General features: G+C 47.2%; 10 protein-coding genes across 10 annotated transcripts; 3 read left to right on the forward strand and 7 right to left on the reverse strand.

The window, feature by feature from the left end:
• Positions 1–20: 20 nt before the first annotated feature.
• HD556DRAFT_1521670 (glycoside hydrolase) lies at positions 21–1,110 on the forward strand (the record flags this gene model as incomplete). Its single annotated transcript, XM_041309177.1, has 5 exons — positions 21–116; positions 192–426; positions 509–669; positions 722–808; positions 838–1,110. The coding sequence occupies 5 exons, from the start codon at positions 21–23 to the stop codon at positions 1,108–1,110; spliced, it is 852 nt and encodes a 283-aa protein (XP_041153972.1).
• A 32-nt stretch (positions 1,111–1,142) lies between these two features.
• HD556DRAFT_1248151 (uncharacterized protein) lies at positions 1,143–1,873 on the forward strand (the record flags this gene model as incomplete). Its single annotated transcript, XM_041298753.1, has 2 exons — positions 1,143–1,552; positions 1,603–1,873. 2 exons carry the CDS (start codon positions 1,143–1,145, stop codon positions 1,871–1,873), a joined length of 681 nt encoding a protein of 226 aa, XP_041153973.1.
• A 410-nt stretch (positions 1,874–2,283) lies between these two features.
• On the reverse strand, positions 2,284–3,467 carry HD556DRAFT_1313420 (uncharacterized protein; the record flags this gene model as incomplete). The annotated part of the gene is made up of 6 exons (XM_041300792.1): positions 2,284–2,499; positions 2,554–2,625; positions 2,680–2,740; positions 2,918–3,022; positions 3,183–3,310; positions 3,402–3,467. 6 exons carry the CDS (start codon positions 3,465–3,467, stop codon positions 2,284–2,286), a joined length of 648 nt encoding a protein of 215 aa, XP_041153974.1.
• Positions 3,468–4,999: 1,532 nt separating this feature from the next.
• On the reverse strand, positions 5,000–5,643 carry HD556DRAFT_1449630 (uncharacterized protein; the record flags this gene model as incomplete). The annotated part of the gene is made up of 3 exons (XM_041307624.1): positions 5,000–5,123; positions 5,199–5,337; positions 5,385–5,643. The coding sequence occupies 3 exons, from the start codon at positions 5,641–5,643 to the stop codon at positions 5,000–5,002; spliced, it is 522 nt and encodes a 173-aa protein (XP_041153975.1).
• A 797-nt stretch (positions 5,644–6,440) lies between these two features.
• HD556DRAFT_1434721 (uncharacterized protein) lies at positions 6,441–8,084 on the reverse strand (the record flags this gene model as incomplete). The annotated part of the gene is made up of 8 exons (XM_041305358.1): positions 6,441–6,588; positions 6,644–6,792; positions 6,842–7,007; positions 7,055–7,248; positions 7,301–7,407; positions 7,507–7,727; positions 7,771–7,859; positions 7,908–8,084. The coding sequence occupies 8 exons, from the start codon at positions 8,082–8,084 to the stop codon at positions 6,441–6,443; spliced, it is 1,251 nt and encodes a 416-aa protein (XP_041153976.1).
• Positions 8,085–8,737: 653 nt separating this feature from the next.
• Positions 8,738–9,397, reverse strand: HD556DRAFT_1449632 (uncharacterized protein; the record flags this gene model as incomplete). The annotated part of the gene is made up of 1 exon (XM_041307625.1): positions 8,738–9,397. The coding sequence occupies one exon, from the start codon at positions 9,395–9,397 to the stop codon at positions 8,738–8,740; it is 660 nt and encodes a 219-aa protein (XP_041153977.1).
• A 2,880-nt stretch (positions 9,398–12,277) lies between these two features.
• HD556DRAFT_1248118 (uncharacterized protein) lies at positions 12,278–12,658 on the reverse strand (the record flags this gene model as incomplete). The annotated part of the gene is made up of 1 exon (XM_041298748.1): positions 12,278–12,658. A coding segment is annotated over one exon (381 nt), but the record flags the coding sequence as incomplete, so codon positions are not given.
• Positions 12,659–13,323: 665 nt separating this feature from the next.
• Positions 13,324–13,674, reverse strand: HD556DRAFT_1213353 (uncharacterized protein; the record flags this gene model as incomplete). The annotated part of the gene is made up of 1 exon (XM_041296611.1): positions 13,324–13,674. A coding segment is annotated over one exon (351 nt), but the record flags the coding sequence as incomplete, so codon positions are not given.
• A 252-nt stretch (positions 13,675–13,926) lies between these two features.
• HD556DRAFT_1313422 (uncharacterized protein) lies at positions 13,927–14,679 on the reverse strand (the record flags this gene model as incomplete). Its single annotated transcript, XM_041300793.1, has 1 exon — positions 13,927–14,679. One exon carries the CDS (start codon positions 14,677–14,679, stop codon positions 13,927–13,929), a length of 753 nt encoding a protein of 250 aa, XP_041153980.1.
• Positions 14,680–15,621: 942 nt separating this feature from the next.
• On the forward strand, positions 15,622–16,354 carry HD556DRAFT_1449635 (uncharacterized protein; the record flags this gene model as incomplete). Its single annotated transcript, XM_041307626.1, has 4 exons — positions 15,622–15,682; positions 15,737–15,792; positions 15,823–16,169; positions 16,228–16,354. 4 exons carry the CDS (start codon positions 15,622–15,624, stop codon positions 16,352–16,354), a joined length of 591 nt encoding a protein of 196 aa, XP_041153981.1.
• Between the last annotated feature and the right edge of the window lie 659 nt (positions 16,355–17,013).

Here is a 17,013-nt window from a genome sequence, read left to right on the forward strand (position 1 = left end):
CTTTCTCAAAGTGGTCCAAGATGCGGTTCATAACTGCCCTTGCTTCATCACTATGCTTTTCTTCATTCATATGTGCTTCCCCTTATCATCCAGACCTGACATCCTACAATCTCAATGTAAACCAATCTGCCCAGCCTCCTATAGATTATTCAACCACAAGATCAAACACCACCTGCACTCCTTCTCCATAGAACTGGTGTTCAATCCCAATGTACACTGTCCTTATGGACAAGTTTGCCGATGGTGACCCTTCAAATAATCAGTTCTTCAACTCCCCATACGAATGGGATTGGATAGAAACCCAACTTCATTTTGGCAGTGACCTCAAAGGTCTAATCTCGAAATTGGACTACATCCAAGGCATGGGCATCAAGGCCATATATCTCTCAGGTACAATATTCTTGAACATGATATGGCAAGCTGATAGTATGTCCTTATCTCAATCTCATTTACAACTCACCTTTAGGTTATTCTCCTCTTGACTTCTCCGTTTTGGATCCTTATTGAGGTACTATTGATGATTGGGTAAACTTTGTCGACATCCTACACACACGCGGCATGTATATCATGTTGGATTTCCCAGTCGGAACCATGTCCGACCTTCTCGGTTCTGAAGGGTTTGTTCACCCTATCCACCAACTACAATTACTTGCTCACTCACTCACACCAGTTATGTCAATGCCAGTGCCCCGTCTTTTGGCAAGATGATGGAACAATCCAGCCTGTAATGGGACATGACGGTTGTTACAAGTCTGACTTTGACCAATATGGTGACATGGACGCTTTCGGTCTTCACCTGCCTGGCAGTGTCAGCTTTCCAAATTTGCATCTGTACAGGACCGTCTCCACGAATGGAAGCCTTCTGTTATGGACAAACTCACTACCTTCTCCTGCATGACCACCCCAGCCCTTGATATCGATGCCATTTGTGTCGACAAGTCCACACAGCTCACCGTCGATGGCCTAACCGCTTGGGCATCTGCAACTCGTGCTTGTGCCACTAATCTTGGAAAGAAGAACTTTTATATCACCAGTGAAGTCACTGGCAGTGACACCTTTGGGTCCCTATACCTGTCAGTCACTATTTCACTCACCACTGATACCAATTGAGACCATGGTATGGGTGTCTCCAGATGGTGGAGATGGACATGTTCGGCTTCAAGGCTTTGGTTCCTATCAGCAAGTGGGTCCCTGCCCCCCCTATGCTCACCAAGTTCCTGCCTGGGCATGATGCGCGCATCAAAGTCATGCAGGGAGAGCCAAACACTATGATTGTGGAGCTCGTGCTGGAGTTCAATGTAAATCTGTCATGTGATAGCGTCACACAGAGTTTGTCATTCAACATGTTGTCTTCTGGCATTGGTGGGCAGCCTATGCTCAACCTGACTTCAGTGATATGCAATGCTGTCACGAATCCCACCATGTCATCCGTTGCCAGAACTCCGTACTCGCAGTGGTCATGGTCTGGTACATTGACTGATGTTCCGGATGGGATTTTGGACATTATTGTTAACAATCCAACATCATTTGATGGGACACTATCTACTAGAGTGTGTCTGTTTTTTTCTGTACTCTGTTGTGTTTTGCTCATGGTCCGTAGAGCATAGACCATCTCGTGCTGCGCAAGGGCAAAGGGAACAATGTCATGGTGTTCCCCGAGTCTGATTATGATAACACAGATTTCAACTACACTGACGGCCAGTACACATTCACGCACTGTACCTATGGAGTGGATATGTTCAGGTACTTAGGTGACTTCACACTGAGTTGGTCTAACTGGACGAGTTGGGAGAATGTCACAACCATACCCGCTGATGTCCTCAGCAATTCTGATACTTTCTGGACGGGATATGTATGGTGCGGAGGTTGCTGATGCCTTGCATATTCCTCTGCCAATTACAGTTGCCCTTGGCCATCCTCGCCCATCAATACACTTGCAATTGCCATGGATGTCTCTTGCTATTGAGGATCGTTCACTCTCTCTGCGCCACTGATTATCTCAATAATACGTTAACCTCAAGGTAATTTGGGCCTTGAAGAGCGTGTGTTGGCTGACCTCCTTCAGGCAAAACCAACTCAAGACTATTAACGTCCGCTGGAATAATAATTTTGTACAGTTTGCATGGGAAATCCAGAGTAAGTACATCTCGTATCACCAATCTCTGCAGCTGCTGAATCATACTTTCGGTCTCCTAGACTCTTCGATGCTCTCTTTGCCTGGTCTGAAAACTCCTAAGTCCATTCAGATTTTTTTTAGTTTGAAAACGGCTTACCTATAAGTACTTAACGTGCACAAACCCTGAGGCCCAGGATATACTTGAGCTCGATCATCTCCATTTCAAACATCCGGCGCTCCCTTGCAACCCATAGGATCACCATTGCCCATATGTCATCTGGCCAGACCGGAGGTAATGGATAGGGAGGGATCGGCAATTCCAGATGATACACTTGCTGGCACACGCGGCCTCGCGCGGCAGCCCAAATGACATACATCAATTCCTTAACGATGTCAGCGTGTCAGCATGTCAGCTTCAAAATAAGTATATCACTTACCAACTGCCTGTCCGTCAACATAAATCTGACCTCCCAAGGCCTCGGTGCGTGTTGGAGAAAGTGTCGAGGAATCTGTTGGTTATTGATTATCGTTGAGTAGCCGATGTCAGAACATCATTGACACACCTCATGATTTTGGTTTCTGGCTCCATTGGCATTGTTGTAATTATCGTTGTTCATACTAGTACTAGAGTTTGTAGATAGAAAATCGAATCAAAAGTGAATGAATACATACCTGCATTATGGAATCATTGATCATGTCCAGGAGAAACATCCCGATTTGGATAGCGATATATTTAAAATATCCCTGGCATTTTCCAGATGAACAATCAATTTGGGTAAGTCTCTTGTACTAGCGGTTCACCTTTGTGAGGGTCGTGCGCTCCACGAATCATCCGCAGTTAGCACTGGCCAAACCCTTGCTTGTTGAATTCCTGATGTTACGTTCACTGTCGCATAGTCACCAGCGCTTGGAACATGATACTATGTCAGCTCACATCAAGAAGGTCAGTTCTTTGCATTCACTCTGAGAATACATAGTAACTAATACAGAGCACTACAAATATCAGAAAAAGGATGCAGCGTGTGTAGGTGAGTATTGTCATACTCATTCTGTGACTTTTACTCACTGGCGTCTTTTTTCAATGGTGCAAGCCAGCCGTGATGGCACCAAATTGCCTTTCACTTCTCCACATTGCAACCTTTCGCACTGGTCAACAAATTTAGACCAGTTCTCGATGAAGGTGTGGCAGCTGGCCTACACAATATCGTCCGTCTCGGAGATACTTGTCGAAAGGCTGCAGCATGTGCAGGTGAGTATAATCATACTCATTCTGACTTTTACTCACTGGTGTCTTTTTTCGATGGTGCAAGCCAGCCACGATGGCACCGAATTGCCTTTCACTTCTCCACATTGCAACTCCTTAATCGTCCGTCTCGGAGATACTTGTCGAAAGGCTGCAGCGTGTGCAGGTGAGTATGATCATACTCGTTCTGTGACTTCTACTAACTGGCGTCTTTTTTCGATGGTGCAAGCCAGCTGCGATGGCACCGAATTGCCTTTCACTTCCCCACATTGCAACTCCTTAATCGTCCGTCTCGGGGATGCTTGTCTTCAGTGGAAGGATGCGGATGTGACGTGTCCTGGGTGCCTGTGACTACAGAAACTTGACACAGTGATTCAAACGGCAGAACAACAAGGGCTATACACTATCATGATATCTCTGGAGGACAACGGAACACTGTAGGACTTTTACATGCTGTATATACTTATGGGCACGATTCTGATCGATCTAGCATAATTTCGGTAGAACTAGGAGGAGGGTATTCAATTCTGTTTCCAGTTTTTGCACTTGCGACCAATCTGTATCATGGTGAACTTCTGAAATATCTCTAAGACCTTGCTTGGGTTGAAGAGAAAATCCCCGCGATATTGTGTAGGCCAGCTGCCACACCTTCATCGAGAACTGGTCTAAATTTGTTGACCAGTGCGAAAGTCATTTTGCATTGGAAAATTTTATATTGTGTTCCAGTACTGTAGCAATATTACACGTATTACATACGTATCCATTGTCAGGTAATGAAAACACGCATGATGGAAAAATGCAGATGCTTGGCAGACCAGGCACAATTGCCCACCATTCACTTTTCTGCTGTAATTGTACAATGTCATAGTGTTGCTGCAGACTCCAATGTTAATATATATCTGATGTCCACTGCTAGTGCTACTTTCCATGATAAAGTCATAAATAGGTTTGTCATTGAAGAATTAAATTACAGTAGGTGAACATGTTTAACAACTTCAACACAATTTCTCCATGGTCCCTTACTGGTGGGGATGTCCCAATGTCCTAATGTTGTCACTAATTCCTCAGTGTAGCATAGATTTGCATTCATCCATACATATGTACTAGCAAGTCAAATTTATTGGCATATAAATAGATATATTTGGTAGAAGCAGAATTATATATTTCTATAATCATCATGGCTACAATATCGCCAACTCATGAATTCGCTGATGGCATCCTCAGTTTTGATGCAACCTCATGGAAAGTGAAACTGAAGCGAAGCAAATTGACGAGTGTCTCTGGGCTCGGTGTTTCCATTCCACATGATTGACAATGCGAACCCTCTGCACCAGTCCATGGCATAGTAATGCATTAAGTCTGCTACTTAGAAGAGTGAACTCATGCATTAACGTTGCTCGTTAGCATGTAATATGATGCATGACAATATGCTCACTAGCAGACAGTACCTGTCAGTCTAAGCCTGCCTCTTGTATGTATTGTTGTCAGATCTCAGATGGTGCCGGCAAGTTTGCGGCAACTTAAGGCTCAAACAGTCAATGAAAGCCGGTGAACATGACATTGAGCAATGTGCGTAATATAAGGTACACTGTGTAGACAGAAGCATCAGAAGGTATGATCAATTGGCAGGCACATGGAAGCTAGGGGATATCGGGTATGGTGAGGTCCGGTAATGACAGCACAGACGACTGAGATGGCGGGTTGATGGGGATGGCTTGAGGCAAAAGGTAAGGTGACCACAGTGTGCAAAAATGGACGGCCAGCCTATGACGGAGGTCAGCCTGTCAGGCAGCATATGTTCGCAGGCCTTCGGTGTGCGCAGTACACTCCCCGATGTACCGCTTTCCCTGTTCATCCCACCATGCTGCCTGCCAAGCGAAAAACTCAAGCACCCTGCGCATCTCTTCCCTCAACAGCTCAACCTCTTCTGACCACCACAATGCCCTCGCACGGCTCTTACACCACTCAATGTGGATGCCTTGCAGTGCATCAGCTCCTGAAAGGATGGATCAAATCAAAACATACCATCATTATCGCCTTCATCATCACAATCGACACCGTCCATCATCCAGATCCACGACACATGACGTCTCCCTTCACCAGTATCGAACGGATCCACGATGGGCTTGATGTCAGCATCTGTCAACTCCTGCAACTTTACCTGCCAGTCTTTCTTCTTCAGCACCGTAGCTAGAGCCTTGAGTGCCACCCATGCCAACTGGTATCGCTTTACGCATGCAGTGCGCCTTGAATGGACGCGAGCAAGAGTGCTCTGAGCTCGCATGTTTGCACCTTGACCACAGACCCACTCTCTCTTGAATGATAGCAGAGAGCAATGAATCCGCAAGCACTGACAGATTTCCTCGAGCGCGTCATGGGCCTGAGCATAGCGTAATTCCCACTCATCATGTTGCAGGCGCGGATCACACGGTTTGTCTTTCAGTTGGGAAGGTAGCCATAGCGTCATGCATTCAGCACTCTCTTAAACTTCATGTGCTGCATGATTGATAATGATTTGGACAGCGGGGAGGTAGAGGACCTGCGCACGTCTCCACATCTCAATTTTATGGCGAAGCGAGTTGCGCATTCGCACAATGGTGCCTTTTTGTGTATCAGTAGCATGGAGACCCAGGGATTCCACAGCAGTGGTCAAACAACGCCTTGCAAAATTAATTAGTGTATGCATGACAATATGAGATGACTCACTGTTCCTCTTCAAGGTCTATGCCGGAGGCAACGAGTACACTGCGTGATATTTCCGGATGCAAAGAAGTGTCAATGCCTCGCTGAAGTTCCTCAGCCTCCAACTCAGCAAGCTTTAGCCGTGCGCCTGCTTGCATGATGGCTACATGATCGTTAGCCCCCGAGATCCATAGAACAAAACACCGTACTCACATGTAGCTTTTGCCTCGAGGGGATTAGGGACAGTCGTATCATTGGGGTTGTCTTCCCAAGCCTCCATCTCTGCTAACCACGCCAAACAATGGTCAGTAGTAATAGCGGTGTTGAATTCTTTGAATGACATTTCGTGTTCAGCCCTCTCAGTGAGGGCATCTCTCATCTTAAGGAGGAGGGAGGCTCCTAGTCCAAAGCATGAGATTGTGGCAAGAATTTCATCCTTGCCCATAGGTGTTTGTGCCATTGGCATGCGATGTCATATGACACATTCAACATTTGGAGTTGTGTGCCGCACAAGGTAGAAAAAAAGAGATAGTCCATGTTGATATATCTGTTGAATGCGTGATGAGACATGAAATAAATAAGTGACAGAAAAAACAACGTACTTTTCACCTTTCTGCAAATCTCCGACTCCATTTGGTCGTTTCATATTATGACAGGCACAGTCGACTGTGCCCATGCCTGTAGCTGCGAGCCCTTGTGACAGCTTCGTATCAGCCATGTTGACAGTGTTATGACTCGAACACATGCTTTTCTGCAGGACAGTGTGAATAAACACGAACTAAGTGGACTATGTAATGTACCTCCTGCTCATCTCCAAGGCATTGTCCCAGAAAGGCCTTGTATTCTGTTTCCTCCACAAAATATGCCCAGCCTTTTGCAAGGCTTGGGTCTACTTTATTGCTCGATACATTGTGTCTCTTCAATCGAAAGTTTGCATCGATCGCAACAAAAATTGCATATAGCCACCTGAACATGTTAGCCCCTCATCAAGCCATCGATTTGCGGCCACATACCATTTGGCCTTTGTGACATCTTCCCAACCATGAGGTAGGTTCTTACCCGGCTGTGGACATGCTGGACAGAGAACAGCACACTCTCTGGGTGATGTAGCATTGACACCATTTGGGTCGTGGCCGCGACTGAAACACTTCACCATCTTCAGGTGGCACCATTCATGCACCATTCTCATAAATGATTCATAGTGATCCTGAATTTAAATATCAGTATTCTGTAACATCTGAGAGAATGAAGAACTCCACCTTGCGTTTCGACAAGCCTGTATTATCTGTCAGGTGAACGAGTGTGTGATAGAATTCGTAGGCAGAAGCCTTTGACTTGAAGGAAAGGATCTGATACTGTTGTAGTACTCGAAATGTCGCAGCGGTCCTGGGATCAGTTGAAGTAGATGGGAACCATCAATTTCGGAGTAGTTGTTTTGTGTGCGTTTGTGCAGTCTCGCAGCCACAAAAATCAAGTCCAATCTCATATATGCCATCCGTGTCTATGAGAATGAAGTCGTCATTGAAGGCCTGATGGGGAAGGATGCAGTGCTGGCCAACGGGATGTCCAAGTTGAATACGAAGGCCCAGCTTCTTGAGTGACATCCTCTGGAAAAAAACCTCGTCAACACGATGGGTGGGCAAGCGTAAATGGTTCGCGACAGTACATTTGTAAATCATCACAGCTCTCACATCGAACCGATGCAGGAACAGTGCCACAGCCTGCACACATATCACCAACATCTCCACGGCCATCTATCCGAATCAACTCTGCAAGGTAATTGTCCCGCTCACTCAACCAAATGAGAAGGGGGTGGTCCTATGCCCAAATCAGCGAAATATAAATGTGACAGTGATAAGGGCTTACAGCAGTTGTTCGCTTATGCTTTTGTGGCCAATCCATATCGCTAGTGGTGACCCCATCCATGGTGAAGAAATTGTCGGCCTCGGAAAAGTCGAAGCATGTGTCCTTGCACTCTGCATGTGAGGTGCTCAAGATAGCAGTTGAATTCTCTCCAATAACATGCCGGCCTGACATGTGCATCGTTCCATCTAGACATGAAGCGAATCTAACTGAAGTATGTACAGGCTTCTTGGGCTGTGAGGTTTTTTTTTTTTTTTTTTTAAATCAAATTTTTGTCCTTTGGGGTATACTACCCTATGTTGGACACTACTATCTAGTCTAGGGGGCCCCTGTGCCCCGCGCCTCATCTCTAAGTTTGCAAATGTCCCAGGATAGGACGTACCCCCTGGTCCGCCGTTCCCGCCGGCCGTTTTAGATGCACAACTTATCGAAGATGGGCCGACTATTCTACAAAAGCGATAATGAGTCTTGAGTGGCTGCGAGCATTTGGTCGTCGTAAACGCGTACTCGGCCGCCTAAGCAGCCAAGGACAGGAAGTTATGATAGGAGTGCACGAAAGGTGGGGGGGAATGAGAGTTGGCGAGGTGCTGAGAGTGATGGTGGTAGTATATTGGCTGTTGATCTCGGTTTCCGTGTGTCTGAGGCTGCGTTCTTCGTCTATCCTCGTCTGTTTTCCAAATGGTCAGCTTGTCTCCCAATAATTTTCCCCTGCATCTTCAGTAACTGAGTCCCACTGGCTTGAGGCCGGTATCTTCGTGTCGAGAGTATAGGTGGTAAGATATCTAGCGATGATGAATCCGGTTGGGACTGTAATTGAAACTGCTAATCATTGTCTATTCGCGAGGCGGTGGAAGAGAAATGTCACCAAATGTAGGTTTGAGTCTGCCTGTGCTATTGATGTAACGGAGGAAGTGCTCCACAGCTTTGGGATCTGCCAGTAGGAATGGTAATGAGGAGGCCTTCCTGCGAAGCGCGCATGTGAGGATGTGGTGTTCTCGGTCATATTGGGGACATGTGAAGAGGAAGTGATGAATGGTTTCATGGGTGTCGGGACATATGGGACAGGATGGAGTGGCGCTGCGATTGATGCGGTGAAGGTGGTGATTAAGAGCGATATGGCGTGTCTGGAAGTACATGTACAGGCCTATTAGTCTCTTGGGGAGCTTCTCCACCAATTTCACAAAGGAACACTGTAATAAAGATGGGTCAATTTCTTTCATGCGTGCATAATGTGGTGACTTCTCCCAGAGACGAGTCCAGTGGGCGTTAGTTCTTTCCTTGTGTGCTTGCTTGATGGCGGATATACTGCTGGGGAGGCCTTGACGAAGGAATTCTGGTAGGTGGTCAAGTGCGCTATTGAATGTAGGGCTTTCCGCGGCTTTCTTGGCTTCTTCATCTGCTTTCTCATTGCCGTGTACTCCACTGTGCCCTGAGATCCAGCGTACAGTCAGTGAGTAGTCATTGCGGTTGAGAGTCTGGATGCGCTTAGTCATTCTGTGGAAACGATCTATGATATAGTGCCCTGCTCTTGGGTCCGTGATGTCGCCTGATTGGATGACCGCTTGATTATCTACTAGGATGGAGATCGGGAATGTTAGGTGTCATTCAGTGGCGATCAACTTAGCTGCAAGAGTTAAGCCGACAGCTTTGGCTTCATATACGGTGTGTTCCTTCTCAGTGCCAAGATGGTATCGTAGGATCCGTGGTCTGTTTCCTGCTCGCATAAACACTGCTGCTGCGCCGATCTTACCATTCTGTCCTGATCCGTCGCAGAAGATTTGTATTTCGTCTTGCAGTTCTGCCTGCTCGCGGATAGCGTCTTCTCGGGTCATAGCTATCTTCACCGTGTAAGGGCAGCTTGCTGCGGGAGAACGGCGTGCAGGGATTAATGTCTCTATATCTTCGGGGTCGATGTTGAATGAGTGGGTCAGGCGGTGTAGGGCTGTGCGATGGCGCTTGACGTAGCGCTTTGCAGCGCGGCGAATGTGCTTGTGAAGAGGGTGAGTGTCTGGGTGTGTGGCTAGGCGGATGACTGCTCTATGGCACGTGTTCTGCAACAGGAGTTGAATCGGTAAGAGGTTAGCATGTGCTTCGAGGATGTCAGTGGCAGTGGTTCGCATTGCGCCTGTGATTGCTATAGCAGCCATTCGTTGTACTGTAGACATTCTCTTTGCGATACCTATTGAACCTCTTTGGGTGATGTCAGAACCTTCTCGGAAAGCAGGTGAGAACCAGACATCGGCTGCATAGAGCATTTTCGGGATAGCTACTGCCTGGTAAAGTTGACGGATCAAGTGCATGGGGAGACCTGTGGAAGTGGACGAAAGACGACGTAACTGGAGTACATAACTTGTGCCTTTGGCTATAGCATAGTCGATGTGCGCTTTCCAGCATAGTTCTTGATCTAGGATGATGCCTAGGAATCTGTGAGTTGGGGTGGGCGTGATGACATTGCCTCTGATGGTCATTGGTGGTCGGTTGCGTGCTCTGTTCATAGAAAAGTCCATTAGTGCAAATTTACTTGTCTTGAAGCGTGAGTTGTGGGCTTGCGACCAATCAAACCCTCCATCTTTGCGCTCCAACATGTCTTTCAGAATTCTGTGCGCCTCCTCAAATGAGTTGCCGGTGGCTATGAATGCAGTGTCATCCACAAAAGCGAGCGTTGATTCCCCTTTGCGGCCTTTTGCGATGTCAATCAGGTCTGCGTCGTATATGATGTAAAGGATCATTGAAAGCGGGTCACCCTGTCCTATACCATTGTTGACTGGGATCCAGTCTGACGTGTGATCGTCAAAGCGCAGTTGGGTTCTTCTGCCTGTGAGAACACGTTCTGTGAATTCTACTAGTGCTGAGGGGAGTCTTTGCATTCGCATGTTATGCAATAAACGGTCAGTAACGGCATTCGGAAATGCGCCTTCAATGTCCAGGAACAGGACTGATGCTACCTTACCCGTTCTCCATGTGTTCTTAATGGTGGTTTCCAGGAGATGTAGCGAGTCAGTTGTTGAGCGGCCAGGTCGGCCTCCAAAGTGAGTGTCCGGGAGTAATTGGTGGCGTTCGAGCATGTAGGTTATCTGGTCTGCAATGATGGCTGTCAGTAGTTTGCACGTGGTATTAATCAGGGCAATGGGACGATATGCTTTCATAATGGTATAGTCTGGCTTCCCTGGTTTGCGTAGAACCACGGTCGTGAATTCGCGCCAAGGGTCATAGTAGGTGCGCATTGTGAATACTGAGTTGAATAATTCCAAAAGGTGGGGCTTGAGAAGGACGGAGCATTCCTTGAATACTATGTTACAAATACCGTCGGGGCCTGGGGCTTTGTAAGGGCTGAGCTTGGCGATGTTCCACATCAACTGTTTGCTTGTGATCGGTGCCATTGGGGCGACTGGTTCTGGATATATGGCATCTCTGGGAATGGTTGAGATGTTCGGAGCAGATGGAAAGAAAGACTTAGCCAATGCTTGGCTCTTTTCTTCATTGTCGGCGGCATCATGTACAATGCCATCAGCGTTGCGGATGTGTAATGTGGGGATTCGGGCTTTCCCGCCATCCGTTGGTTCTGCGGTGATGTATTTATTAGCTATCCATAGTTCGTTGCCTGTGATCTGCTCTAGCCAGTCTATCCAGTGTTCCTTCTTGGTCTTGAGGATTGCTTCTGAGTATTCGTTTCGGATTCGTCGATGTTCCTCATGGCATGGGTGTTGGGGGATTCCGCGCATCTTGTGCGATTGATGACTGAGTTCATTTACCTTTCTGCGTAGCATTGTGAGATCATGGGTCCACCATCTCTTGGAATGTGGGTTGGGTTTTGACAGAGGTACCGTCTCCATTATCGTGTCGTCCAGTGCCTTTGCCAGACTCCTTGCTGCTTGTTGAAACTCATCCTCTGTTACCCATGGGCGTGGTGCTGGTAAGCAGGTAAGGTGAGTTTCGAGAGCAGTATTGAACTTCTGCCAGTCTGTGTCTCGATAGTTCCGTATGGGGTCTTTGGTAACTCTCGGGATTGAAAGTTCAAGTATGCTTTGGATAGGAACATGGTCAGTCTTCGGGCCTCTTAATGCAGGGTTGGTCTTGCAAATCGTGAATGTTTCTAGAGTATGGTCAGTACAGAGAACATTGTCTGGGCGCGTCCAGTTCCCGGTGCTCGTGGATTGCAGGGTCGGCATTCCTCTGGGAAGAGCCTGATCTAAGCCATAGTCAGCCATTAAGTCCAGTAGCGGTTGCGCAGCTTCATAGTTATATAGATGGTGGTTTCTCTCTTCCTCCCATAGCGGATGGTGCCGGTTGAAGTCGCCTAGCCAGATTATATGATCGTCCACCGTCGGGTGGATGATCGCTATGTTAGCCTCCATGTAAGTATTGAGTGCTGTTAGTGTATCTTGTCTTTCGCCGTCGTTGTAAATGTTGAACACGGTGCATTTGCCGAAGGGACCTGAGAATTGAATTATGATTACATCTGAAGAGGGGAATGCGAGTTGCTTCCATCCATTCGTGTCCAGGGCTGCACTGACAAGCGTGACGGCACGGGTTCTCTGGAGCAGGTGGGTGAAGTGTTGTGTTGGGTAGACGGAGTGCCATTGGCGCGTTGATTTCGTGTTGCGTAGCTTGTTCGAGCAGGGTTCTTGTAGTGCTAATAGGTCCCAGAACTTTGCTTTTGGGCCATTGAGGAGTGATTCTTGAGCCGTTCTGGAGTTATTGAGATTCTGTTGCCATATTCGCAGCCTAACGGGATCATCTTGGTGTTCTAACATTGGACTAGGGTCGCGGGGGGTTCTGCTGTTGGGGGAGAGGGAGAGTTAGTATCTTCAACGGGTAAGGAGGAGAAGCGGTTAGATGTTGGGGCTGCTGTCGAGCGGGTTCGGTCGTAGCTAGCCTGCCGGTTCTGGGTCTGGCTCATGGGTCAAAATTGAGTCCGGTTGGGGGACTGAGGTCTCTGTTGGTGTGGTGATGTATGTGGAGGAGGGTAGGCATTGAATGGATGTGGTCTTGGGAATGAGTTTAAAGTGGTTTGTCGAAGTGTTCTCGATTGAGGGGGGTTTTCAGTGGCTTGTCGCTGGTGTGGAGTAGCTTTCGGTGGCAGCATAACTTGGGTCCAGGGTTCTGGGGTGGGGAAGTATGGCATTGTGTTCTCGGGGTATCTGTCGTTCAGTAACTGACATTGATTGCCAAATGTTGGGCATTCCCTGCTCCAACTGGTATGGTTGTTGTTGCGACAGTTAGTACACCAGACGTCCTGGTTTGAGTGCCCTGTGCATTCCGAAGTGTGATGTTCCTTTCCACATGTCCCGCATGAGTCTTGTGCAGCTTGGCAGTTCTTGGCCATATGTCCGAAGTGTTGGCATTTAGCGCATCGGATAGGTTCACGTCGATCTTTGTGGGCCCGTAGTTTCTCCCTATTGATGTAGAGCCCGTCCTTGAGGAGTTGGTTGGCCGTGGCGGGATCTGAGACCTGGAGCATAGCAAATGCAGTAAGTTGACCTGGGGGTCGGCGTTCGGGTGCTTTGATCCAGCGTATAGAGGCTAGGCTGTCTGTCTTGAGCAGGTTCTCTTCTTCCACGAGTCTTAGGAACTGAGGTCTGTCGATATGAAGAGTAGTAGGGAGATATTGGACTATTAGGGCGTAAGTTTGGTCACGGAAGTTGATCGGAATCTTGAGTGCTGCGGTCAGCTTCGTTCTGGCTTCTGCAGTGCGCAGCCATTTAGCTGATTCTTCGGTGTTTAGCTCCATGATTATACCTCCATTTCTCAATTGTATCACTGCCTTGATGTCAGTGTTTGCTATGTTGTCTGGCTTTACCGTCTTCAGTGCGTTTCGCAGATTCTCGACTACTTCTGCATGAGTGGCGTTAGCTGGGAATATACAATTACCTGGTGTTGGGTCTAAAAGGATTTGGCGTGCTCTGATCGCTGCCCTGGCTAGCGCTTGGTCTGCTGGGCCAGGAGTGAATGATCGCACTGCGTCACTGAACGTGGGTGGTCCATTAGCGGTCGGTGGGCGGATTTCTGGCTGGGATTGTAGTTAAGTAGATAGTGAGTTGATCTTGTTTTGAGCTGAGTCGAGTGATGGGGTTAGTAATTTCATGGCATTCTGGCAGTCCTCGGCCGAGTGGTAGAAGGCATCCGCAGCTTCCTCAATTCTTTCTGCCGATGTTTTGAGGTCTTGTTCTTTCTCTTCACGTTCTCTGATTAGTGAGCATTGAGTCTCTTCGGCTTGACCTAAGGTGTCTGTTAGCGTCTTTGTGAAAGTTATTACCTTTTCCATTTGGGGGGCTATGACTGCCGCGACTTGATCCACTATTGATGAGTCTTGAGGGTTAACCATGTTGCCAGATGTTGGGTTAGTCGGGGAGTTGGTGGCTTCCTGTCTGTCTATTAGTTTTTCCAACCTGTTAAATAGACCTGACATTTGAAGTGTGGTCTCGTTTGCGATGCGTTGAGCTTTCAGGACATAATCCGCTTGGTCTAGCATGATTGCAATCGCCCGTATAATATCAGTGTGCAGTCTGGTGAGTCCCGGGGCTTGAAGCGTGAATTCAAGAAGGGATTCGACTAGGGTTTCTATTGACGCTCCGGATACGGGTATCAACATTCCCCGGCTAGTTAATTCAATTCTAGCTGTGGCTGCGTCTATTACATTTGATGGGGTCTGTGGGTTAGCAAGTATATCAGGTATGGATCTATTAGATGGACGGAGATACTGGTCTTTCTTCCTTTGGCTTGATCTTGTTTGGGTTTGGGTGAGTGAATCATCATCCATATTATCCCCAGGCATTTTCTAGCTAAAAAGTATCCAATAGTGGATGATTAGGTTTTTAAAGGGTTTTATAGAGGAAGAGAAAGAGGGTTTTGACGCTTGTTGAGCATCGTTGGCGCTGTTGAGCGCAATGTTCTTAAGCAGTTTTCGGGGTCCTACTTAAGAGTGCCACTTAGTGTGAGACTAAGAGGCGATTTTGGGCTGTGAGGTTGACGGTGGTATATACACATTCAATCTGGAACATTTGCGGCTATTGATTTGTCGAAAGGTCCGAGGTAAAGGATTTGCCGTGTGACATGGGCGCTGAGAGGTGTGATCTAGTAGTATCAAATACAATTCAGAACTTCATGAGCAGCCAGCATGCACTTACCTTGGGCAGAGGCCATCTATGATGTTATGCGGATGCTGGTAACAGACCCTGGAGGGCGAGCTTGGTGATCTGTAGAATGAAAGTTTTATTAGGGAATATAGTAGACAAAATCAGCCCATACAGAGTAATGCAGAATAATGCAAAAAGGTAATAAGAGGGATGGACAGGCAAAGAGTAATGCAAGCGATGCAAAAAGGTAATGCAGACTCGGACGTGATGCAAATGAGCCATGACTTGTGTCACGTGATGGTCAACATCACATGACACAAGTCATGGCTCATTTGCATCACGTCCGAGTCTGCATTACCTTTTTGCATCGCTTGCATTACTCTTTGCCTGTCCATCCCTCTTATTACCTTTTTGCATTATTCTGCATTACTCTTGCAACATCACGTGATGTTGGAAGTCATGAGAAACTTTTGTTTGTCTCCTCGGACTCATCAAACTCGAACGAACTGCAATGCAAGAACTACTAGCATAGTAACAATTTTTACATCATGCAATGTTGACGGCTCTCCCAGTACAAAAGCCAGAGTTACATGTAGGTAAGTCCCAGTCTTCAGCTCTCCTCCCACTATTTACACCCAATGATGGTCTCCACAAGCACGATAGATACTGTGCCTGCGGCGCCCATTGCCAGTAGTAATGGTGGTAAGTCACAATGTTCTCAAGTGCGCTCTGCTCCTCACCTGTGTTTATTCACAGATACTCTTGCAGCACTTTTGGCCCAGATGAACATCACTGGACAGCAAGCGTCCGATGTGACCTCCACGATCCATGACATGGTTTAGAACGCATTAGTCTCTGCTGTTTCTGCCATCAGCAAGGTCTCCAAGACTTCAGCTCCACTCACTCCGGCGCCAACTCCAGATCTAGCTTCAGTTGAGCCTACAGACAAACTCACCACCTCTCCTACAGTGTCAAGTGTCACTGCATTACCTGTGTCAGTGCTTGATCCACTGCCTGTCATGACCATCGCTGGAGCTGCTGTTCTTTCCACTGGAGCTGCTATTCCTTCGCCTGCAGCTTCGGTCATTACCCAGATAGTCAATGTGACGTACAATGTACCAGCGGCTGATGCTACAGGACCCTTCTATTGGGTGACCCGTGGACGCTGCATTGGTATCTTTTCTACTTGGTAATTGATTCGCATTTCTTCATTTAAAATTAAATGCTAATCAGTGATTCGCCAACAGGCAGCAGACCTCCTCCCATGTCATTGGCGTGAGCAGGGCCTCCTTTTCTAAGGTCCACTCAGTAGCCGAAGGCATACAGTTGATGGAGGAGGCAATTACCTGCGGTGAAACGGAGGTGTTGCCCTAATGTGTACATTGTATGCACCAATTGATTTTTTGAAGCCTTACCAAGTTGTTTGTACCGTGTGTAATATGACTGTGATACTGCTTGCCCGCCATGAATTTCAGGACCTTGTATGTCAACAATATCTCGAAGCACCCGACTTCAAACAAAACACTTCATATCTCAATTCACCCAACTTCGAATGAAATGTTTCAACTGACCTCATACCGTCAATGAATGCCGTGAATTTCAGTGTGAGTTGGGTAAGATTGAGAAGTGTCAGTCCTATTCAATCTTCTGAAGCACCCGGAAACGCTTCAACTGACCCCATACTTCAGACTGCCATGTCAACTTACCTCATTCGCAGTATAATTCTCAGAAAACTGTACGTAAACACTTCAACTGACCTCATATGTCAATGATCTCTTGAAGCACCCGACTTCAAATGAAACGCTTCAACTGACCTCAAAGCACCGGACTTCAAACAAAACACTTTACTCATTCGCAGCATGATTCTCGGACAAAACTGTATGTATACTCGACTTGAATGGTGTTTCGACATTCTTTCAAATTTCTGTGACAACCTGGGTGTAGCTTCGGTGTGAATCTCAACAAGAACCCAAATCCGCAGCCTAGCTCATGTCCTCAGCATGCACGACGAGCTGTAGGCTATTGTAAATCTA

Source organism: Suillus plorans (genome assembly GCF_016647745.1).
Source record: "Suillus plorans strain S12 chromosome Unknown HD556scaffold_91, whole genome shotgun sequence".
Taxonomy (NCBI): domain Eukaryota; kingdom Fungi; phylum Basidiomycota; class Agaricomycetes; order Boletales; family Suillaceae; genus Suillus; species Suillus plorans.